The sequence below is a fragment of the Aethalodelphis obliquidens genome, unplaced genomic scaffold, assembly GCF_003676395.1.
Source record: "Aethalodelphis obliquidens isolate GAN/ISIS:26980383/991018 unplaced genomic scaffold, ASM367639v1 scaffold25, whole genome shotgun sequence".
Lineage (NCBI taxonomy): Eukaryota > Metazoa > Chordata > Mammalia > Artiodactyla > Delphinidae > Aethalodelphis > Aethalodelphis obliquidens.
The window spans coordinates 5,522,163-5,541,058 of record NW_020837969.1 but is presented as its reverse complement, the minus strand read 5'-3'; the positions used below and the strand labels follow the sequence as shown (position 1 = coordinate 5,541,058).

The following is an 18,896-nucleotide window of genomic DNA, read 5'->3' as shown; positions in this document are numbered from 1 at the left end:
CCATCTCCTCAACTAGAATAACCTACTTACAGTTGGGAACAATACATTTTCCCTTTTTTATATCCTGTTTCTTCAATGCCTCCATACCAGGGGTGCTCAGTAAACAGGTGCTTAGAACTGACCTTGTTCACATGTAGGTAAAACTACTGAACTCTCCTCAGAGCCTAAGATAGAACTTGAAAGGTATGACCCTTAGCAGAGGAGGGGAGCTCTCTCTCCAAGTGTCCGTGGGTTACTAGTGGCACATGGCTTCTTCCAAGCCCTTGGAGTGATATCAGAAGATCAGTGTTCTCCCCTGTGTCTTCCCCTGCTCTCCGTACTGTCTGATGTTACAGCTGGAGACACCGTTCCACTCGTTAGTCTCACTCAGTCTCAAAGTCAAGTGTTAGCTTTAAACACAGACTAGACCTCTGCTATGTGGACACTATCACCAGGACACTTAACAGCAAGAACCATACAGGGAGACAGATACACAGAAAATCCTATCGAGCCCCTTCAGTACGGTGGCAGAGTTAATAAAGGGATGAAAAGGCAGATTTCTAAGGTTTATAGGCATAGCAAAGGGATCAAGAAGGGAACAGTCTTAAGCGATTTTAGTTACCATGTTGCTTTTCAGTATTCTTGTTGTGTAATCGTACCTTGGTCTCAAGCCTGATTGGAAAGTGCATTAAGAAAGCTCATCCCATATTTGTCTAATACAATGAGCTGATTTGCAACCGTATCTGGGAAGACAGAGCTCCTTTTATTTCATACCAAAGCACTACAGCTCATGGGGAGGACATCCAGAAAGTTGTCAACAGGGTCTTCCATGATTATGAAAGACGTGAAAATACACACATCATCTCCTATTTCATGGATTTTGGCAGCTCCACATCAGAAATGTTGTGGAATGATCTGGCTAAGTCTTGAAAGTAGGAATGAGAAACCTAATTCAGAATGGAATGAAGGTGATAATTCTTGAAAGCAGGAATGAGAAACCTAATTCAGAATGGAATGAAGGTGATAATCTCTGCTAGGAAGGAGGAAATTGCTAGATTAAACAAAGATGATTAAGCCTGATAAATCATAAACAAAATAAAAATAAGTTTAGTAGTAGTAAAGAAAAGAAAAAGCTATGTTAAAATAGAGACAGTAATAATTTCCTAGGCAAGGAAGAATTAATTCTTAGAGGTAGACCAAGAAAGAGCTTGTAAGGTTCCTGACTGTCCTCCTAATATTAAAATAAAATTGGAGACGAACTATGCTTACACTGAATAAAAATTATAATAATATATTGTATTGTTTAGTATATAGACTAATGCAAGCTATAGGGAGGGAGAATTTTGTTAAACAGATACAAAATTAAAAATAACAGAAAACAAACATTTGAAAACTCTATGTTCCCCATTTTTATTCCCAGGAAAAGTATTTTCTATTAGTGAGTGTGGATTTCTTTCTCTCCTTTTTGGGATATAATCCTAGAGCTCTAATATATCTTAACACAGACTCATAAAAGTAGGCGGGAACATGGAAGCCATTTCACATATTCCCATGACCTCCCAGCATGAGCACACTGAGATCAGGCTAAAGAGGGGACAAGTATTTCTTTATATTTGTAAATAAGTACAAAAGGAGACTCCAAAGCTTCCTCTAAAACCCTTCTCAATCCACCAAAAATGGTGGATTTTTAGCCAATACTTCAGTTTTTACGCACGGCAATTCTCACAATACGTAGACGAGATTTGAGTATAAGGTAATGAGCTATGGGCTGCCCGTGACAGTAAACTTTCTCACCTTATGATCACATAGCCTATTTAGTCTTATATCTAAAAATACGGGTTTAAAAAATTAAAATATGGATTTTGTTTTAAAATCTAGTCTCCTATGTTTGCTGGTTTTTAAACAACAAAATATTGCATTTCCCAACATGGTGTATGCCACATTTAAATAGTTATACCTGGTCTGAAGCAGAGCTGGTGGGTGAAGGATTAAATATTGTCTATTTCTCTAGATTCCATCTTCCTTGTGAGAGTTTCATCCTGGCATTTAGATTAAGTTCCTCACTTTGCATAAGAACAAAATCTTCCTCAGGAAAAATGTACTCTCCTTATCTATCTCATACACCAAAAAAGATTTTCTACCTTTATTCAACTTTCCATGTATCTACAGAGTCGCCTAGATTTTAAAATAAGTTATTCCACACATTGAAAAATGTAGAAAAACAGATTTTAAGAAGGCAAGCTTTCTACTCTAAGCGTTCTTTTTTTAAAAAAATAAATTACACTCTCTAATTATGTGATAGTGTATTTTGATTCTGAAAGTTAAAGTTACTTTAGAGGTAGGTAGGGCTGTAAAATGTGCATGCTTGCCTGATGATTTTCAAACCAGAAATTAACCAAAAGGCTCTAAGAAATTAAAATGTCAACTTGAAGCCCATCCTAAGAATTGCTTTTATTATACAGAATATCAGTGCAATAGAATGGAAGTGGTTTTGCAGCCTTTCAGGTTGAGGGTCAAAATGATCATTTCTCATTTAGTCTCACACTTTAATTTCTTGTAGGAAGCATGATGGATGTACTTGGTCGCCTACATGTTAACATTTGTTAATTCATGTTCCTACCCTCATATAATCAATTTTTTACAAATTGAGCAAAGGCAACAACAATTCCATCAGGAAAACATATGCCATAAATCTTAACATTCACCACATTGTGCTTTACTTTATAATGAAGCGGTTAACCTTGGTCAAATAAAAATTGTGAGAAACCAATAAAACCTTCAAATCTTCTCTTATAACAATTATTTTTCCATATAACTAAAGACTTGATTTAAAAAATTATAAAATCTCAGGTATATTAAAGGCCAGTTGAAGTGCAATCAGTAACTGAAGCCTGTGAATGCATGGCTTGGCCCATGAAATGTTAAAAGTTAGGAAATATTTATGAATAGGAAAATATTGATATATATTTAAAACTATGCTTCCGTGAGGCTCTTCTGCAATGATGCCTTGATTTCATTAACCCAGAAAAAGTAATTTTCTTTTTTATGAGGCCATGAAGGGAGTTAAATATTTCCCGCAATGAGAAGTTGGCAGAATATTCGCTCTGAAGCAGTCCCTAAGGGAAACATGGGATGTTTGCTTGGACTGTGCGTGCAAGATAAAGTCAACACGAAACACGAGCGCAGGCCGTGCACATACCTTGTCCTTGGGTTACTCCGTAAAATTCAGCCGCTATCCGGGCCGCCTCCTTGCGGTTGCCTTTCACTATGTAGAAGTGACTGAGGATGGCGAGGCTGATTTTCACAAAGAGCTTGAAACAGAACAGCGAGAGGATGGTGAAGTAGACGTTAGAGAGCTGCTGAGCAAAGGGCCGGCTTTCTTCGACCACCGACATCGCTGCACCAGCCCGGCTGCTGCCGCCCTTGGTCAGATCCAAGTCCCGAAAGTGCCTGGCTCCGGTCCGGGATGCTCCTGGACAGCTGGTCCTGAGGAAGGAAAATAGCAGCTGGTAACGATGCCTCCAGCTCAAAATATTTATACCGTCCATAAAAGTGCTTCGCACACGGCTATTGGTCTGACACTCTTCCGCGGGGGCAATGGCAACACGTGCCGCTTCCCGACACTCCTGACTTTCCGTGCTGGCTACAAAATGACATCCCGCCCCCCTGCCCTGAAATTCAGAATCAGGTACTGAAATTTATATACAGATTGTTGTTTCCCTTTGCGGGGGGGGGGGGGGGGGGTCAGTGTCAGCGGCACTCTGAAGGCTTTGCGTAAAAGGGGTTCCTGGTGTTAATGTAAGTGCTCTTCATAATATCAAGGAACAATTATGCCCATCAATTCAAACCTTGAAGATGGTCGTATTTGTAGGCCATGAGCTAAATTACCAAATAGTCCAAGACTTGATGGTTTAATGATCACTCATCAAATTCGCCAAATTGCGGCTTCCACCGGTGTCAGGAAAAATAAAATGTGTAAGTGGATAGACTGGAAAGTCACAGGCTCATAACCTTAGAGTGTTTATTCATCCACTGAACACTTTTTTAAGCACCTGCTATATGTCAGGTATTTTGCTGGATGCTGGCAGACCAATCCCTGCCACAAGGATCTCAGAGTCTAGAGGAGGAAACAACCATAAAATAAATACAAGTGAGGACAGGGTAGCACAAAGAGGAAGGGCCTAATCCTGGTAGTGAAGAGTCCAGAAAGGCTTCCTGGAGGACATATAATATCCAGAGAATTTCAAGTAAATGTAAGTATTTCATCTTGACTCTCCCAAACCAAGCAAAACAATATATTTTTTAGCCCCATAATCTTTGTTAAACCCGATCTGATGTAGTTTAGAAATGAGGTGCAACTGTTTATAAGGGCATCCTTAGGCAAGCTATCTGTTTAGAAGAGAAATCGAGTAAGTTATTTAAGAACAATAATGTAGAGTGACAGACAGTATTTTGGCATTTAAGCCAACAAGAATACGCCAAGATACAAAATGACATATTATACAGGGGGCTTGTTTATACATTTACATGACCAGGCTTGGGGCCTGTTAATTGTCGTACTGCTTCCCGATTCTTCCAAGAAGTTCCGGAATCACAAATAATAACAAAAACATAAGAAAACAGAAGTGGCTTTTCTGGGAATAAAGGAGCATATCAGTGATTGGTCATAGTGGTCAGTGCTGCATGCTTTTCATGCCGTGTTTCTTGCACTGATTTATATGAAACATCCCTAAGACAAAGGAGGTATTGCTGTAACGTAAACGTGTCAGATAAAGCAGGCTTCTTCTTTCCCCAGTGACTGCGTGGTTCCCAGAAAAATAAATTAGATAAAATAAAATATTAGAAAGCAGTCACTGCCCTCTTTCTGGAAATGCCCCTTGGTCTTGTTCTCTCAGGCAGAGAACTAGACTAAGCAGCTATCTACTGGCTCCAGTGTGCCATTTCACATGTGCTTTGGGAAGCAATGAAAATGAACTGTAGGGCTTCCGTGGTGGCGCAGTGGTTGGGAGTCCGCCTGCCGATGCAGGGGACACGGGTTCGTGCCCCGGTCCGGGAGGATCCTGCATGCCGTGGAGCGGCTGGGCCCGTGAGCCATGGCCGCTGAGCCTGTGCGTCCGGAGCCTGTGCTCCACGGCCAGAGGGGCCACAACAGTGGGAGGCCCGCGTACCACACACACACACACACACACACACACACACACAAAATGCACTGCAGAGTATAGAAGACGAAGTAACTAAATGTGAGATTGTGTTAGTTAAGTGACTGGAGGAGATGACCCTCCAGTTAGTCTTTCCCCAGGCGTGGCGATTCATGAGTACGCACCAGAGAGGCATGCCCCGTGGACAGCTGGACCATCACAATACTCTGAGTCACTGCACCCACATCCAGTTCAGTGCTTTAGAATCAGAAATAAAACCCACCTAAGTCATGCCTCAGTGTCTTCTAAGGTTTCACTCTTTCCTCTCTACCAGTAAGAGCTATTATAATTATCTCCACATCAGCTCATCAGGGGACTGGATTCTTTTGGGTTGAGGAACACTTTTATTTCAATAAGGCTGCTATCATTGGAGCAGTAAGTTTAACTCCTTATACTTTTACTAGTAGAAAAATACTGCTCTCCAGTATTTAGGATTTTAGGTCAAGATGTCACGCTTTATGTTAATGAGTTCCTTGATTCCCCACCTCTATTTCTTTCGTTAGCACAAACTCTCCCTTGGCAACTTTTACCATCTCTAGCTCTAGTATCACTAAATAAAAATTAAGGCTAAATAAAATAACTCATAGTAAGTGAACTCATCAAATATAAACTAGATGCTGTATTTTTCACATTATAGACCCTTCCACGCAACATCATATTTTATTAATATTTAAAAGACACATGAAAAATATTGTGCACCTATTTTCCTGGCATTTGTGTTTTCTTAAAAAATAAAATATTGATTAGTAATTTAAGGGATTTATTGAGATAAATACTTTTATCATTTACCATGTTGAGAGGATGTGGTAGAGTGATTTGGTGATTAGCCAGTATATCCCAACTGATCTTGTTAGTTTTGATCAATCAAACCAAAGTTGAGCTCAACAGTTTTGTTACTAGAATGGGCGATGTGAGAGGAGATAAAAACACAGGAAGAAATCATTTTTTTATATAAATTTATTTATTTTTGGCTGCATTGGGTCTTTGTTGCTGCACGTGGGCTTTCTCTCGTTGCAGCGAGCGGGGGCTACTCTTCGTTGCAGTGTGCAGGCTTCTCATTACGGTGGCTTCTCTTGTTGCAGAGCATGGGCTCTAGGCGCGCCGGCTTCAGTAGTTGCAGTGTGTGGGCTCAGCAGTTGTGGCTCGCGGGCTCTAGAGCTCAGGCCCAGTAGTTGCGGTGGACGGGCTCCGTTGCTCCGCGGCATGTGGGATCTTCCAGGACCAGGGCTTAACCGGTGTCCCCTACATTGGCAGGTGGATTCTCAACCACTGCGCCACCAGGGAAACTCAGAAATCATTTATTGAGAGTTCACTATAAGCCACATGTTTTACATAAATCTTCTCATTTACTATCTTATTCTATCCTGGAGGGGTATTATTGTCATTTACATTTTAAAGATGAAGAAAGTGTAATTCAGGGAGTTAGTGACCTATAAGAGTATTTGAACACAGTTATGACTCTAAAATACGTGCTCAAGTTACTGCCCATATTTTCTATTTTTAAGCACTTACCGTCTGAACGAGCAAGTATGATTTGTACATACAGAGTGAGACAGAGTCACAGAGACTTACACACACAGTGGAGAGGTCGGTCTAAGACTGCATTTAATCAGGTACCTAAATTAGCACCTAAATGAGTGGGGCAGCTATTCATGCTCTGATGATTACATGAGATGGAATCTTGTGTGTGCTTGACACCTGGGAACCAAGGAAAAGGGGAATGTTTGGTGACTGGGCTAATACTTCTCGATTATTCAAGGTTAAGAGTTGGTGAGCAGCTCCCATTAAAACAGCAGAGAGGAAGCCGATAGAAGGGCCAAAGAACAGGGCAGTCGAGAGTTAGTTCATTGAAAACAACGCTGAATGTTCAAAAGAGGGTCAAATCACTGAGTAAAAACAAAAAGAATGAGGATCATGGAAAGGACAGGAGGCGTTCGCTGGTGACCTTCAACTCAGTATCTCAACAGGATAATGGAATGGGAATTAGGACTCCGGTGATCAGGGGTGATCCTCAGAGCAACGTCCAGAGAAAAAGGGCCCCTGGGGTTCCTCCTTTTGTCACCTTTCTGGGTATTGTCTCTGCTCCTCCCCGCAGTACAGCTGTCAGAGGACAGTTCCTCTGTAAGGCGCCCCCTGCGTCCCCTAATCTTTCGCCTTTCCAGGTTCTTGATCAGCTTCCTTTAGCATCCCAGGTACTATGTGAATTGGCATTGTGTCTGTGTGTGTGTGGGCGCGCGCACGCGCTTCAGAGACTTAATTTCATGTCATTCAGATGCTGAATATCATAATGACTTTCAAATGTGGCCAGATTAGTCTTCCAATTCTCATAGAAGAGAGAATTTCATTTCCAGAGATTATGGCGCTAAATTGTTTTGACCTAACTGCAGTTTTGACCCAAGCTGTTATACTAAAAATGTCAAGGGGACATCACAAAAATTGTCTGTTTCTAGTGCTTTCCAGTTGATAGATCTTAGCATAAAGATTTTTTTTTAAGATGTTTATGTAGAGGAAATAGAGTGACCCATTGAAATAACCATTTCCTTTAAAGAAAAATGTGATCCCATATTCTCTGGTAGAAATCTAAAGGCTCTAAGTGACTTTTTATTGCTAATTTCCAAAAAATAAAATGACAGGGCTACATTTCAAATAGCAAAGTTGCTAATGTTCAGTACAATGGCAGTCATCTTCCCTGCTCCGGAACAGGGATTTTGAGGAGGGTCTGTGCACGGTGAATACAAACTGAGAAAAGTCATCTGCTCATAAATCTGAAATTCAATGGTGGCCGGGCTGATAAAATGAAAGAGAAAAAATTATGCAAGTTGCTATTGGTGGGATAATAGCTCACTGCTGTGCTTAAGACACCATTAAAAACATAGCTCTTGTTTTTTAATTTTATGATATCTCACGAGGAAAAAAATAAAGGTCTGAGATGGTTAAAATACACGGGAGCTTTACATGTTTGTATACATAGGAATCTGAAGAAAAACAGAAATGTTTACACTTGAAGTTGAAATCCTTAAAGGGAATTAATAACTGAATTTAGCCTTATCTCCATTCTGTAGGTTCTGTTTAATTAGTTTATCTACACTTACCCAAAAGCTGTAATCATGGAAATAGATACTTCACAAAGCACGTTGTCAAAACTCCTGGCGTGGACTTAGGCACTGTGATGTAATGCCTCTGTCCTAAAAAAATAACGTACTCACAGCAGAACTATAGATACTGATGCCCTGGGTTCCTATTAGATATCTCTGATTATTGATGAAGGATAAATGCTCATAAAGATTATAATCATCATATTAATTATTTATGTTGTTAGTTGGGGGAAGTTGGGATGAGAGGTGTTCTATTCTGTTTGACTGTACTTTTGGGGGGTAAGTTCTTGCTTCTGGCCTCTAGCCATACTTCCAGTATAATGGAACAAAAGAGTAATTCCTGCTAGCATTAGAAGAATCCATAAGAAGAATAAAATACTATCCACAAAGTTGTGATTGACTTGGATTTCACCCAGGCTCTCTGGGGAAAAATCGCAGGCTTTCTCCAAAACTCAGAACAGCCTCTATCCTAAAAACTGAGTCACGTTAAATCGACCTATGTGGTCAGCCCTGAGTAGAGGTTCCTTTAGGTTAAAAAGATTCTAGTCATATATGGGGTCCAGAAAAACCTGGCTGAGAGCTGGCAGCTCTACATAGTTGAGGGTTTAAAAACTATATTCTAATTTTAAATTAATATATACTTATTAACACCTACTACATGCCAAGCACTCATTGTTCTAGATATTTCATCTGTTGTAATGGAGGTTTTTGTTTGTTGGTTGGTTTTCTGCAAACCCATCTTTTGTTTAGAGGATCATATCTCACCCAACCTCAGTCCATGTTCCTGACCTCCTGGCTCCAGAAAAGGACAGTTGACCAAATTAGGCCAATGAAGATATTTCTGGAACTGCTGCTAGAGTTTGGGGAAAGATGCTTTTATTCAGCAGGGAAAGTTAAGACAGCAAGATCTAACCCTAGAGATGCTAGGAGCTATGGGAAGGAAAGCATAGTCAGGATGTGGGGAGGTAGTGTCATGGCACGTTTATCTGAATACCTGGATCTAGCTGCACCTGAAGCAGCCGGATCTGATGGTAATACAGATTTGACGGTAAAATGAAATAATACATTCCTTTTAGTTGTTAATTAAACCCATGTGGATTGGGATTTCTCTCACATTTACAGGAAAAGTCCTGATATATTTATATTTTCTTGAGTCCTTATAAAGAAAATACACCATAGGCATCATTCATCCCTTCCGTACAAGGTGAGGAAGCAGAGACTTAGTGACCAAGCAATCTGCTGAGATTCTGCCTCTTCAAGTGGAAGTGCTGGGACTCATGCCTGAGCTTCTGTCACCGCAGCTCTTCTCATGTTATCACTCACAGGTTAGAGCTGCAACATTCGTATTGTCTGGGGTACTCACTGTCTTCCCACCCTATCTCGGCCTGAGCTACAGTGCACGTTTGTGCCATATTTGGGTTATAAATAGTATTTAACTGAATACTCAAGTATATCGTTGGGCTGAAGCTGACAGGCCCCGCCCAAATCGTCGATGATTAAGAATTTGTTGTAACCTTCTCATTTTAACAAACCACCTATTTTCAAGACGATTTAAAGGGAAGACTTTCACTTTATGGCATCGTTTTGAAGATCCAAAGCATGAGGCCGTGTGAACAGTGAAATGATGTTACAATGATCTTTCAAGTACAACGTGGCGATCTCATCTGCCTTTTTATAGGTATACTTTTTTTTTTTTTTTTGCCGTACGCGGGCCTCTCACTGCTGTGGCCCCTCCCGTTGCGGAGCACCGGCTCTGGACGCGCAGGCCCAGCGGCCACGGCCCACGGGCGCAGCCGCCCCGCGGCATGTGGGATCTTCCCGGACCGGGGCACGAACCCGTGTCCCCTGCATTGGCAGGCAGACTCTCAACCACTGCGCGACCAGGGAAGCCCCTAGGTATACTTTTTTATAGGTATACTTTTATAGGTATACTTTTACAATTAATAGTTATCATTTCTTCAAAGAGCTAAAACATGTCAACTGCCCTGGGATGTTGCCAACTGGCTAAGAAAACTGGGATCTACAAGTGCCCCTGTCTAGGATGCTAAGATTTCAGTGTCTTTGACAGCACGTGTACTGCCTGTGTGCTCTCCTTTTAAATCTGTTTTTTTAATCTCCAATTGTAAGCCTTATTATGAAAGAATCTACCTCACATGTTGTCAGGTTTAAATGCAGTAATGCACAGCATTCACGGTGCATGATAGGAGCTCAGCAACTATTAGTTTTATTATAATGATTCCTATTATTTTGTTATTTAAATTAGAATCCATTGCATAATAAACACTACAATTTTGCTGTGTGTTTGTCTAATGTCCAAATTCCAACAGTACTTTACTCTCTGCCAACTACAGACATGTACTCACATAAAAGAAATCTATTGAACTCCCTCTGGTGTTAGAAAATAGGCCCAATAGAAAAGGGAACACTCTTGCACTGCTGGTGGGAATGTGAATTGGTACAGCCACTATGAAGAACAGTATGGAGGTTCCTTAAAAAACTACAAATAGAACTACCATACGACCCAGCAATCCCACTAATGGGCATATACCCCGAGAAAACCATCATTCAGAAAGAGTCATGTACCACAATGTTCACTGCAGCTCTATTTACAATAGCCAGGACACGGAACCAACCTAAGTGTCCATCAACAGATGAATGGATAAAGAAGATGTGGCACATATATACAATGGAATATTACTCAGCCATAAAAAGAAACGAAATTGAGCTATTTGTAATGAGGTGGATAGACCTAGAGTCTGTCATACAGAGTGAAGTAAGTCAGAAAGAGAAAGACAAATACCGTATGCTAACACATATATATGGAATTTAAGAAAAAAAATGTCATGAAGAACCTAGGGGTAAGACAGGAATAAAGACACAGACCTACTAGAGAATGGACTTGAGGATATGGGGAGGGGGAAGGGTAAGCTGTGACAAAGCGAGAGAGAGGCATGGACATATCTACACTACCAAACGTAAGGTAGATAGCTAGTGGGAAGCAGCCGCATAGCACAGGGAGATCAGCTCGGTGCTTTGTGACCACCTAGAGGGGTGGGATAGGGAGGGTGGGAGGGAGATGCAAGAGGGAAGAGATATGGGAACATATGTATATGTATAAGTGATTCACTTTGTTATAAAGCAGAAACTAACACACCATTGTAAAGCAATTATACTCCAATAAAGATGAAAAAAAAAGAAAATAGGCCCATTTCTGGAACTGGGATTCATAACCAATGTTCTATATAAAATAAATGATATATTTAATTTTTTTATTGAAGTATAGTCGATTTACAGTGTTGTGTTACTTTCTGGTGTACAGCAAAGTGATTCAGAGATATATATACTCTTTTTTCATATGCTTTTCCATTATGGTTCATTACAGAATATTGAATATAGTTCCCTGTGCTGTACAATGGGACCTTGTTCCTTATCTATCCTTATAGATACTAGTTTGCATCTGCTAACCCCAAACTCCCCATCCATCCCTCCCCGACGCTCCCTCCCCCTTGGCAAACACAAGTCTGTTCTCTATATCTGTCAGTCTGTTTTTGTTGCACAAATAAGTTCATTTGTGTCATATTTTAGGTTCCATGTATAAGTGATATCATATGGTATTTGTCTTTCTCTTTCTGACTTACTTTGCTTAGTATGATAATCTCTAGGTCCATACGTGTAGCTGTAAATGGCATTATTTCCTTTTTATGGCTGAGTAATATTCCTTTGTGTGTGTGTGTGTGTGTGTGTGTGTGTGTGTATATATATATACATCTTCTTAAATGATATATTTTGCTTCAAGATATGAAGGATAGCTATAACTTCCTAAGAAATTTGTTCATAACAAATATTTTGGAATATTTTCTTCACTTTCCCAGGCCCAGGACAAAGATGCTCAACAGTCTTGGATACAGGGAAGAGAGCAGACACTCCAGGTCTTAGAAATAAACCTGATCTCAGATTAGAATCCATGGTTCCTCATTTAAGAAACTAAGGTTCTGGGGCCTTCCTGGTGGTACAGGTTAAGAATCTGCCTGCCAATGCAGGGGACACCGGTTCGAGCCCTGGTCCGGGAAGATCCCACAAGCTGTGGAGCAACTACGCCCGTGTGCCACAACTACTGAGCCTGCGCTCTAGAGCCTGTGTGCCACAACTACTGAAGCTTGCGTGCCACAACTACGGAAGCCCGCGTGCCTAGAGCCCGTGCTCTGGAGCAGGAGAGGCCACCACAGTGAGAAGCCTGTGCTCCGCGACGAACAGTAGACCCCGCTCGCCACAGCTGGAGGGGGCCTGTGCTCAGCAACAAAGACACAATGCAGCCAAAGATAAATGAATAAATAAATAGAAAGAAAGAAAGAAACCAAGGTTCTGGAACTGCAAAACCTTATCTGAAGATGTGATCATTGCAATGGTAATAAGGCAATGGTAACAGCGCAATATATTTTGTTATGTATTACAGAAACCCTAAACCAGCCCGTGAATTAAAGTTGTACAAGTAGGGGAATGCAGACAGTGGAAGCTGTATGGCCATCTGAAAGCCTGGGCATTTACCCTGAGGAGCATCTGTCAGCTGGCATCACACATGTCCCAGGATAAACTGGGTAAGGCAGCACAAAGTGCTAGGGTGAGGTCTTTCAGAGACCCAGCTCTAGCTGTGAACTCTGTGAACCTGGGCAAGTTCCTTAAACCTCTGGTCTATTTTCTTACCTATGAAATGGGATGATAGTGCTATCACAGACTTGTAAGAGTGTATGAGAATTTGGCCTGAATTTTGTTCAATTTCCTTTTAAATAAAGGCAACCCCTGAATTTGAGAGCCCCTGATTTTATCACTGTTTCTAAAATCATAACCAAGCTCACCCTCCAGTAATAAATTGCAGTTTCTGACTACTAAGTAACCACAACCTACGCCTCTGCTGAGCAGGTCGAGATAGGGCTCCCGGTTCACCACAATCTGCTGGGGCAGGTCCTGTGAGCTGGGAAACGCCGCACAGCAGGCAGACAAGGTCCTTGCTCTCACACTGTTAAATCAACATCAGCTGACTCAGCCTGGACGCGGAACAAATAAAATATCCAGTTTTTTACAGTAGATTTTCTTGAGATTGTGGAACTTTTTGTGCTCTTTTATCTGATGGCCCAGAATGTAAAAGGGGCAAAAAGTCAAGAGAAGCCTCCGTTTGACCACCAACCTCAACGTTGGTTCAGTGTGTTATATTCTCGCCTGTCTTTCTCACTTGATGCAGGAAACACTCTCAACCCTCAGTTTTTCCTTACAGTCACATTGTGGCTTGATTTTTTTCAAGGTAACTGCCTCTGAGTTTGGCCTGGTCCAGCTTCCTTGGGGAGCTCCCCAAACTGGCCTTAGTCTGTAATATCACCAAAGGCAGGAGTGGGCTTTTGAAATATTTTGCAGAAACAAAGATGAATATGTATGACGCTGAGGTCCACGAAACCAAGATAAGATTACTCTTGTGGATGGGTGGGGAAGGCAGACTCCACCAGACGACTGAGGGTCCTGGCAAGACCGGGGTGCCCTTCACCCCTTCACGTATTTGTCACGGGGATTTGGCAACTCATATGTGGAGAAAGCGAAAGATCAGTGTCTGAGTAAGTGAGGGAACATCAGTGAGGAGCTAATTGGGGTCAAATAGGTTTTTAAAGTGTATCTTTCCTCTCTCTCTGAGTTGGGATAAGTCCCTTCCGTTTCACAATCTGGCTGTTCAAACAAGCACATTTAATATTGACCCACTTTCTTTTGGACAATGGTTTCTCATAAAGAACATCTGCAGCATATTTAACGGGCCTAGTTATTCTTGGGTTATCTGAGGGTATGTTGTAGGTATTGCCTGCTCATATATGAACACTTCCGGAGAGGCAGCAACGCCTCTGGGGGCCGTTGAATCCTGACCCTCTGAATTGCCATTTCTGGGACTGCCAGTAAGTCAGTTAAGCTTTCTGTGCCTCTGTGTTTTCATTCATAGAATGCGAATAGTAATAATAACGACATCAACTGGTTGTCAGGACTGTTAAATAAGTTACTATTTAACAGTATTTGGAACAATGTCTAACACATACTAAGTGCTTTACAAGAATCTGTTGAATAAATAAATTTAAAAATAACAAAAACTATGGCAACTGAAACAACGGATGAAGATGAGGTTGGAAGATTAGCTTGGTGTGTAACTTGGTGTAAGAATCTCCAGTAACAGAGATGCCCTAAATATAAATATGAATGCCCTTTCATTTTCCGTGAGAAAAGATGAATCCTAAAAAAATGTTCCTAATGGATACATTCATATGAATCAAAACTGGAAATAGTCCAAATGTCCATCAATAGGAAATGGATAACCAAATTGTGGTACATGTATAAAATATAATACAGTTGAACAAGAAACCGATTAAGCTACTGATGTGTAACATAGAAGAGTCTCAAAAACTTACGTTGAGCAAAAGAGTACAAATTATATGATTTCTTTTATATGAAGTTCAAGATCTACAATTTAAATATATGGTGATATGGATTAAAAGCATGATTTCTGGGGTTGGAGTTGAGGATTGACTGGAAAGGGAATGAGGTATCTTTCCAGGAAGATGAGAGTATTATCTATCTTTATTTGGGTGCTGGTAACATGGAATAGATATTTAAAAAAAATCTTCTCAAGTGTATATTTCAGATCTGTGCATTTTACTCTAAGTGAATTACATGCAATAAAATAAAAATTGACAAAATAAATAAATGCTGGCTTCTGGTAATTGCAGGCTAGTTAATTCAGAGCAGACCTCCCAGTGGAGACAACAAACATTTCTGGATGAAATATTAAGACCCTGTTCCTAGTAATATCAACAAACTCTGAAGAAAGTGAGAAGTAATTGGACCAAGAATTTAGGACAAGAGGAAAATCCAGAGAGGAGAGCAAGGGGTTTGGGGCCACATTTGCCCTAGGAACAGGAAGAGATGGCAGAGAGGTTAACCAATCCTCCTAACAGTCTCTGGAGGAAAGGACAAACAAAAGTTGAAGTACAAGGCTGCCCAAATCGAGGACCATGGTACAGGGCTCACACTTAGAGCTGATATCCAAAAGCCATAAAATACAGAAGAATGAACCAGAAGTAAGCCAGCTGCTTTCAAGGACTACAACCTACATGGTCTAGAAAATTTCTACCCTGCAGATTGGATTGAGGTGACTCAAGATTGCTAGTACTCATAGGCACCTGTCAGAAAGAAACAACAAAAAGCATGCTCTCTGGAAGAAGACAGTATCACAGGCCTTAAATTATTTCTATACATCTTTTTAAAAACATATCTAGCACTCACTGAAAAATAAAGAAACACACAAAAAGGTGTATCGATATGAATCAGAACCAGCACAAAGAACAACAGAAAGAGACCCTTAAATATTGGGGATAGTGAAGTTTCCAGAAATCTAACATGTTTCAAGTATTTTACTAAGCTTATAGAGACAGATGCCAAACAACATCTCAGCAGGAATGGGGTCTTTAATTTTTTTTTTTTTTTTTTTTTTTGTGGTACGCGGGCCTCTCACTGTTGTGGCCTCTCCCGTTGCGGAGCACAGGCTCCGGACGCGCAGGCTCAGTGGCCATGGCTCACGGGCCCAGCCGCTCCGCGGCACGTGGGATCTTCCCGGACCGGGGCACGAACCCGTGTCCCCTGCATCGGCAGGCGGACTCTCAACCACTGTGCCACCAGGGAAGCCCAGGGGCATCTCAATTTTAATTCTAAAACGTTTCTAGTGTTTTGCGGGAGCACAGCAATCAGCTGTCCTACCTTCTGAAAGCAGCAGATACCTTCTGTCTTCTAGTACCTAAAAGGTCTCTTTCCAGAAAGACCTGTTTCTCTATAATGAATGCTCATTCCGGCTCATGTCGCACTATCATCGCTGAGGTCGCACACTCTGCAAATGTTTGCCGGGTGTACCTCGGGGGCAAGCTGTAGTGACCTGTACCCCGAGACTGCACCTGTGCTGATGTCCTTGTGCCTTTGTTTCAGAAAGACGCTGACCGGGCACTGTTTGCTCAGAGCCTCCCCTACTTGCAGTTCTACCTTTATTAGGAGAAGCCCCTCACCCGTGGGCAGAATAGAGAGGTCACAGCTGCACACCCCCAGCAGGGGCCACATCCACACGGCCGGAGTAACTTAGGTCGGAGCAGTGAGAAGCTGAGTGCACCACTGTGGGCGGCTGACCAGTCTAAGAAAAGCTCCTGCAGGCCACCCAGCATGGCTGCTTTAAGTCTTTTGTGGACCCTAGGCACTATGCCTCCAGGGACCACTGCTCTGAAATTTAAAAACATTATTACAAATTTATCAAAAATTATGCTTTATGACTGCATTGGTATAAAGACAAATCCAAACTGGATTATATCTCTTTCTTTCTTCAGATTTTAAGAGAAATGAAAACACTTTCAGGGGCCCCTGAAAGTATCGTGGCTTTAGGCGCCATGCATACTGTGTCTACAGGGTGAGCTGTCCCTGACATCAGGCCAACACGCCCTGCCCCACAGGAAGTCCAAGCCCCAAGCCCAGGCTCTGACAACTCCGTGTTGGGTTTTGTTCCTTACCACTTATTTCTCAGGGATCCCGGCCAATGTAACAAAATGACGAAGGCTTGAGGGCGTCCAGTAAATAACACCTTTTATCCCTCCCCAAGGAACAAGACAAATAGTTAGGAAGATGGGGGGCAATGTATCACCTTTATTACCAAGGGAGGCTAGGTTGAAAGATACCATCCATTTGCTCTAGGAATTAGGAACATTTATCCACCCAACTGCTGGCAATCCTGGATGGAATTAGACCGCTCTGCAAGGCAGGGAACAGTGTGCCCCTGACGGGGCAGCAGAGATGCCTCCTCCTGGTAAGAAGCTAGCTCCCAAGAGGTAGAACATGGAATGCTGGGGAGCATGCCCAGATTTTTCTCCCTACACTTAGCAATCGGAATAGTCTCTCAGTGCAGGGGAGGGAAAGGGGGGAGAGAGATCACCTGAGTGTCTATACCTAGGAAAAGGCATAAGGAGTTCAGAAGAAGTATTCCCCTCCAAAGAGTCCCTGTTAAACTTTAAGCATGTTTAGAATCTCTCAAAGGATTGGAAGAATAGGAGAGGAATTACACTCAAAGTTATTTTGACTTTTTAAGCGTAATCCGCAGGCAGAAGAACGAGGGAACGAAGGTAAAGCTCTATGTCACTCACTCAATAAATCAATAATATTTAGTAAAATGGTTACGCCTAAGTCCTTTGAAATAAAGGCCGTTCAAAATACCTGAAGCATTTTTTTTTTCAATACACGTAATAGAGGAACAGGCATTGAATCTTGGAGTTTAACAAACAATCGCAATATTCATAAAAAGTAGGAAAGTGATGCCTTGCACTTGAGTCTCTGTTGCTAGGTTGAGTAGCACTAAAGGTAAACAAACAAACAAGGCAGAGAGAAGAAAAGTCTTTGATAAAATTACCCTTTTATGATTATAGAAAGATCCTGGTCTAACTCCGTCAAATCTCTGTGATATTCATTGTTCAATAAAAATATATTCACTGAGGGCTTCTACATGTTAACTGGGCAGATGGTGGTAAACAAGACAGTCTCTGTCCGTATGGAGCCTGCATTCTTCTCTTAAAACAAAACAGGTTCCTGGGCTTGAATATTGAAGAGAAATTACACCCTGATCCATAGGTTTCCCAAGGACAAAAAAAAACAATAAATATTATTTGAAGGAAGTTGGGAAGATAAAAAGTAGCCTTTGAATTACTGGGACGACTGTGACTGGTAAAAATGATACTTTTTGGTCAGTTGTGAGTCATAAATATAATTATCAATTGCTGATCCATTTTTCTCTTTCACTTCTGCATGTAGATATAAAAATACATCATCATAAATCACCAGCACAGAATTACTATCATTAGGTCACGGTCAACAGGGGGCAGCTTTATTCAACAGAAGTTTAATTGGAATAAATAGCCTACAATATCCCCTTTTCGAAACTTTTTAATACATGGAGTCTTGAGGCTTTTTGCTTCCACAGTTTTATCTCACGATAATCCACTTTATCAATTATGTCCGGCTAGGTCAAAATGCATTCAAGCCTTAGTGGAGTGTAGCTTTGTTTCATCAATAAACTCCTGGCGAAGTTTCCTAATCAGATTTATGTTTTACGCCTTGTATAATTGTGTGAGGTGACCTTGTAAGGCAATTATCATTGAAATTTTCTTCAGCCAGCTATGCTTTCCAGTAACCACACACCTATATCTCAAGCTCTGCTTTTAATCCATTTCTTTCTTCTTTCTCAATCTTGTACCTGAATAACTCATTAGTTGGGAAAGCTCCATCATTAATTTGCTTAGTGCTTATAATTAATGGCAACAATATTGTGCTTTTCTAGTAAGTTACTGTAATAATTATTATATGTTCAATAATCACTTTAAAGTTGCTTTGATACATTATTAGTGCTAATCACCGCTACAATGTCCCTGAAATACATACAACTCTCAGTACACGTGAACACACACGTGTTCACACACACACACACACACACACACAGTTGGTTGATAACTTGGAAAAGATACTTGCCACAAATTCCTTAAACTCAACGCATCTAAAGAAATAATGCCACAAATTATAT

At 41.2% G+C, this 18,896-nt stretch overlaps 1 protein-coding gene across 1 annotated transcript in view; it reads right to left on the bottom strand.

Annotated features, from left to right (window-relative positions):
• The window catches only part of ASB5 (ankyrin repeat and SOCS box containing 5), a 51,753-nt gene extending 48,117 nt beyond the window's left edge, over positions 1-3,636 (bottom strand). The window contains exon 1 of the mRNA XM_027122518.1: positions 3,179-3,636. Coding sequence (XP_026978319.1) covers positions 3,179-3,527 — 349 coding nt within the window. The 5' untranslated portion in view covers positions 3,528-3,636. The remainder of the gene's footprint in view (positions 1-3,178) is intronic.
• Between the last annotated feature and the right edge of the window lie 15,260 nt (positions 3,637-18,896).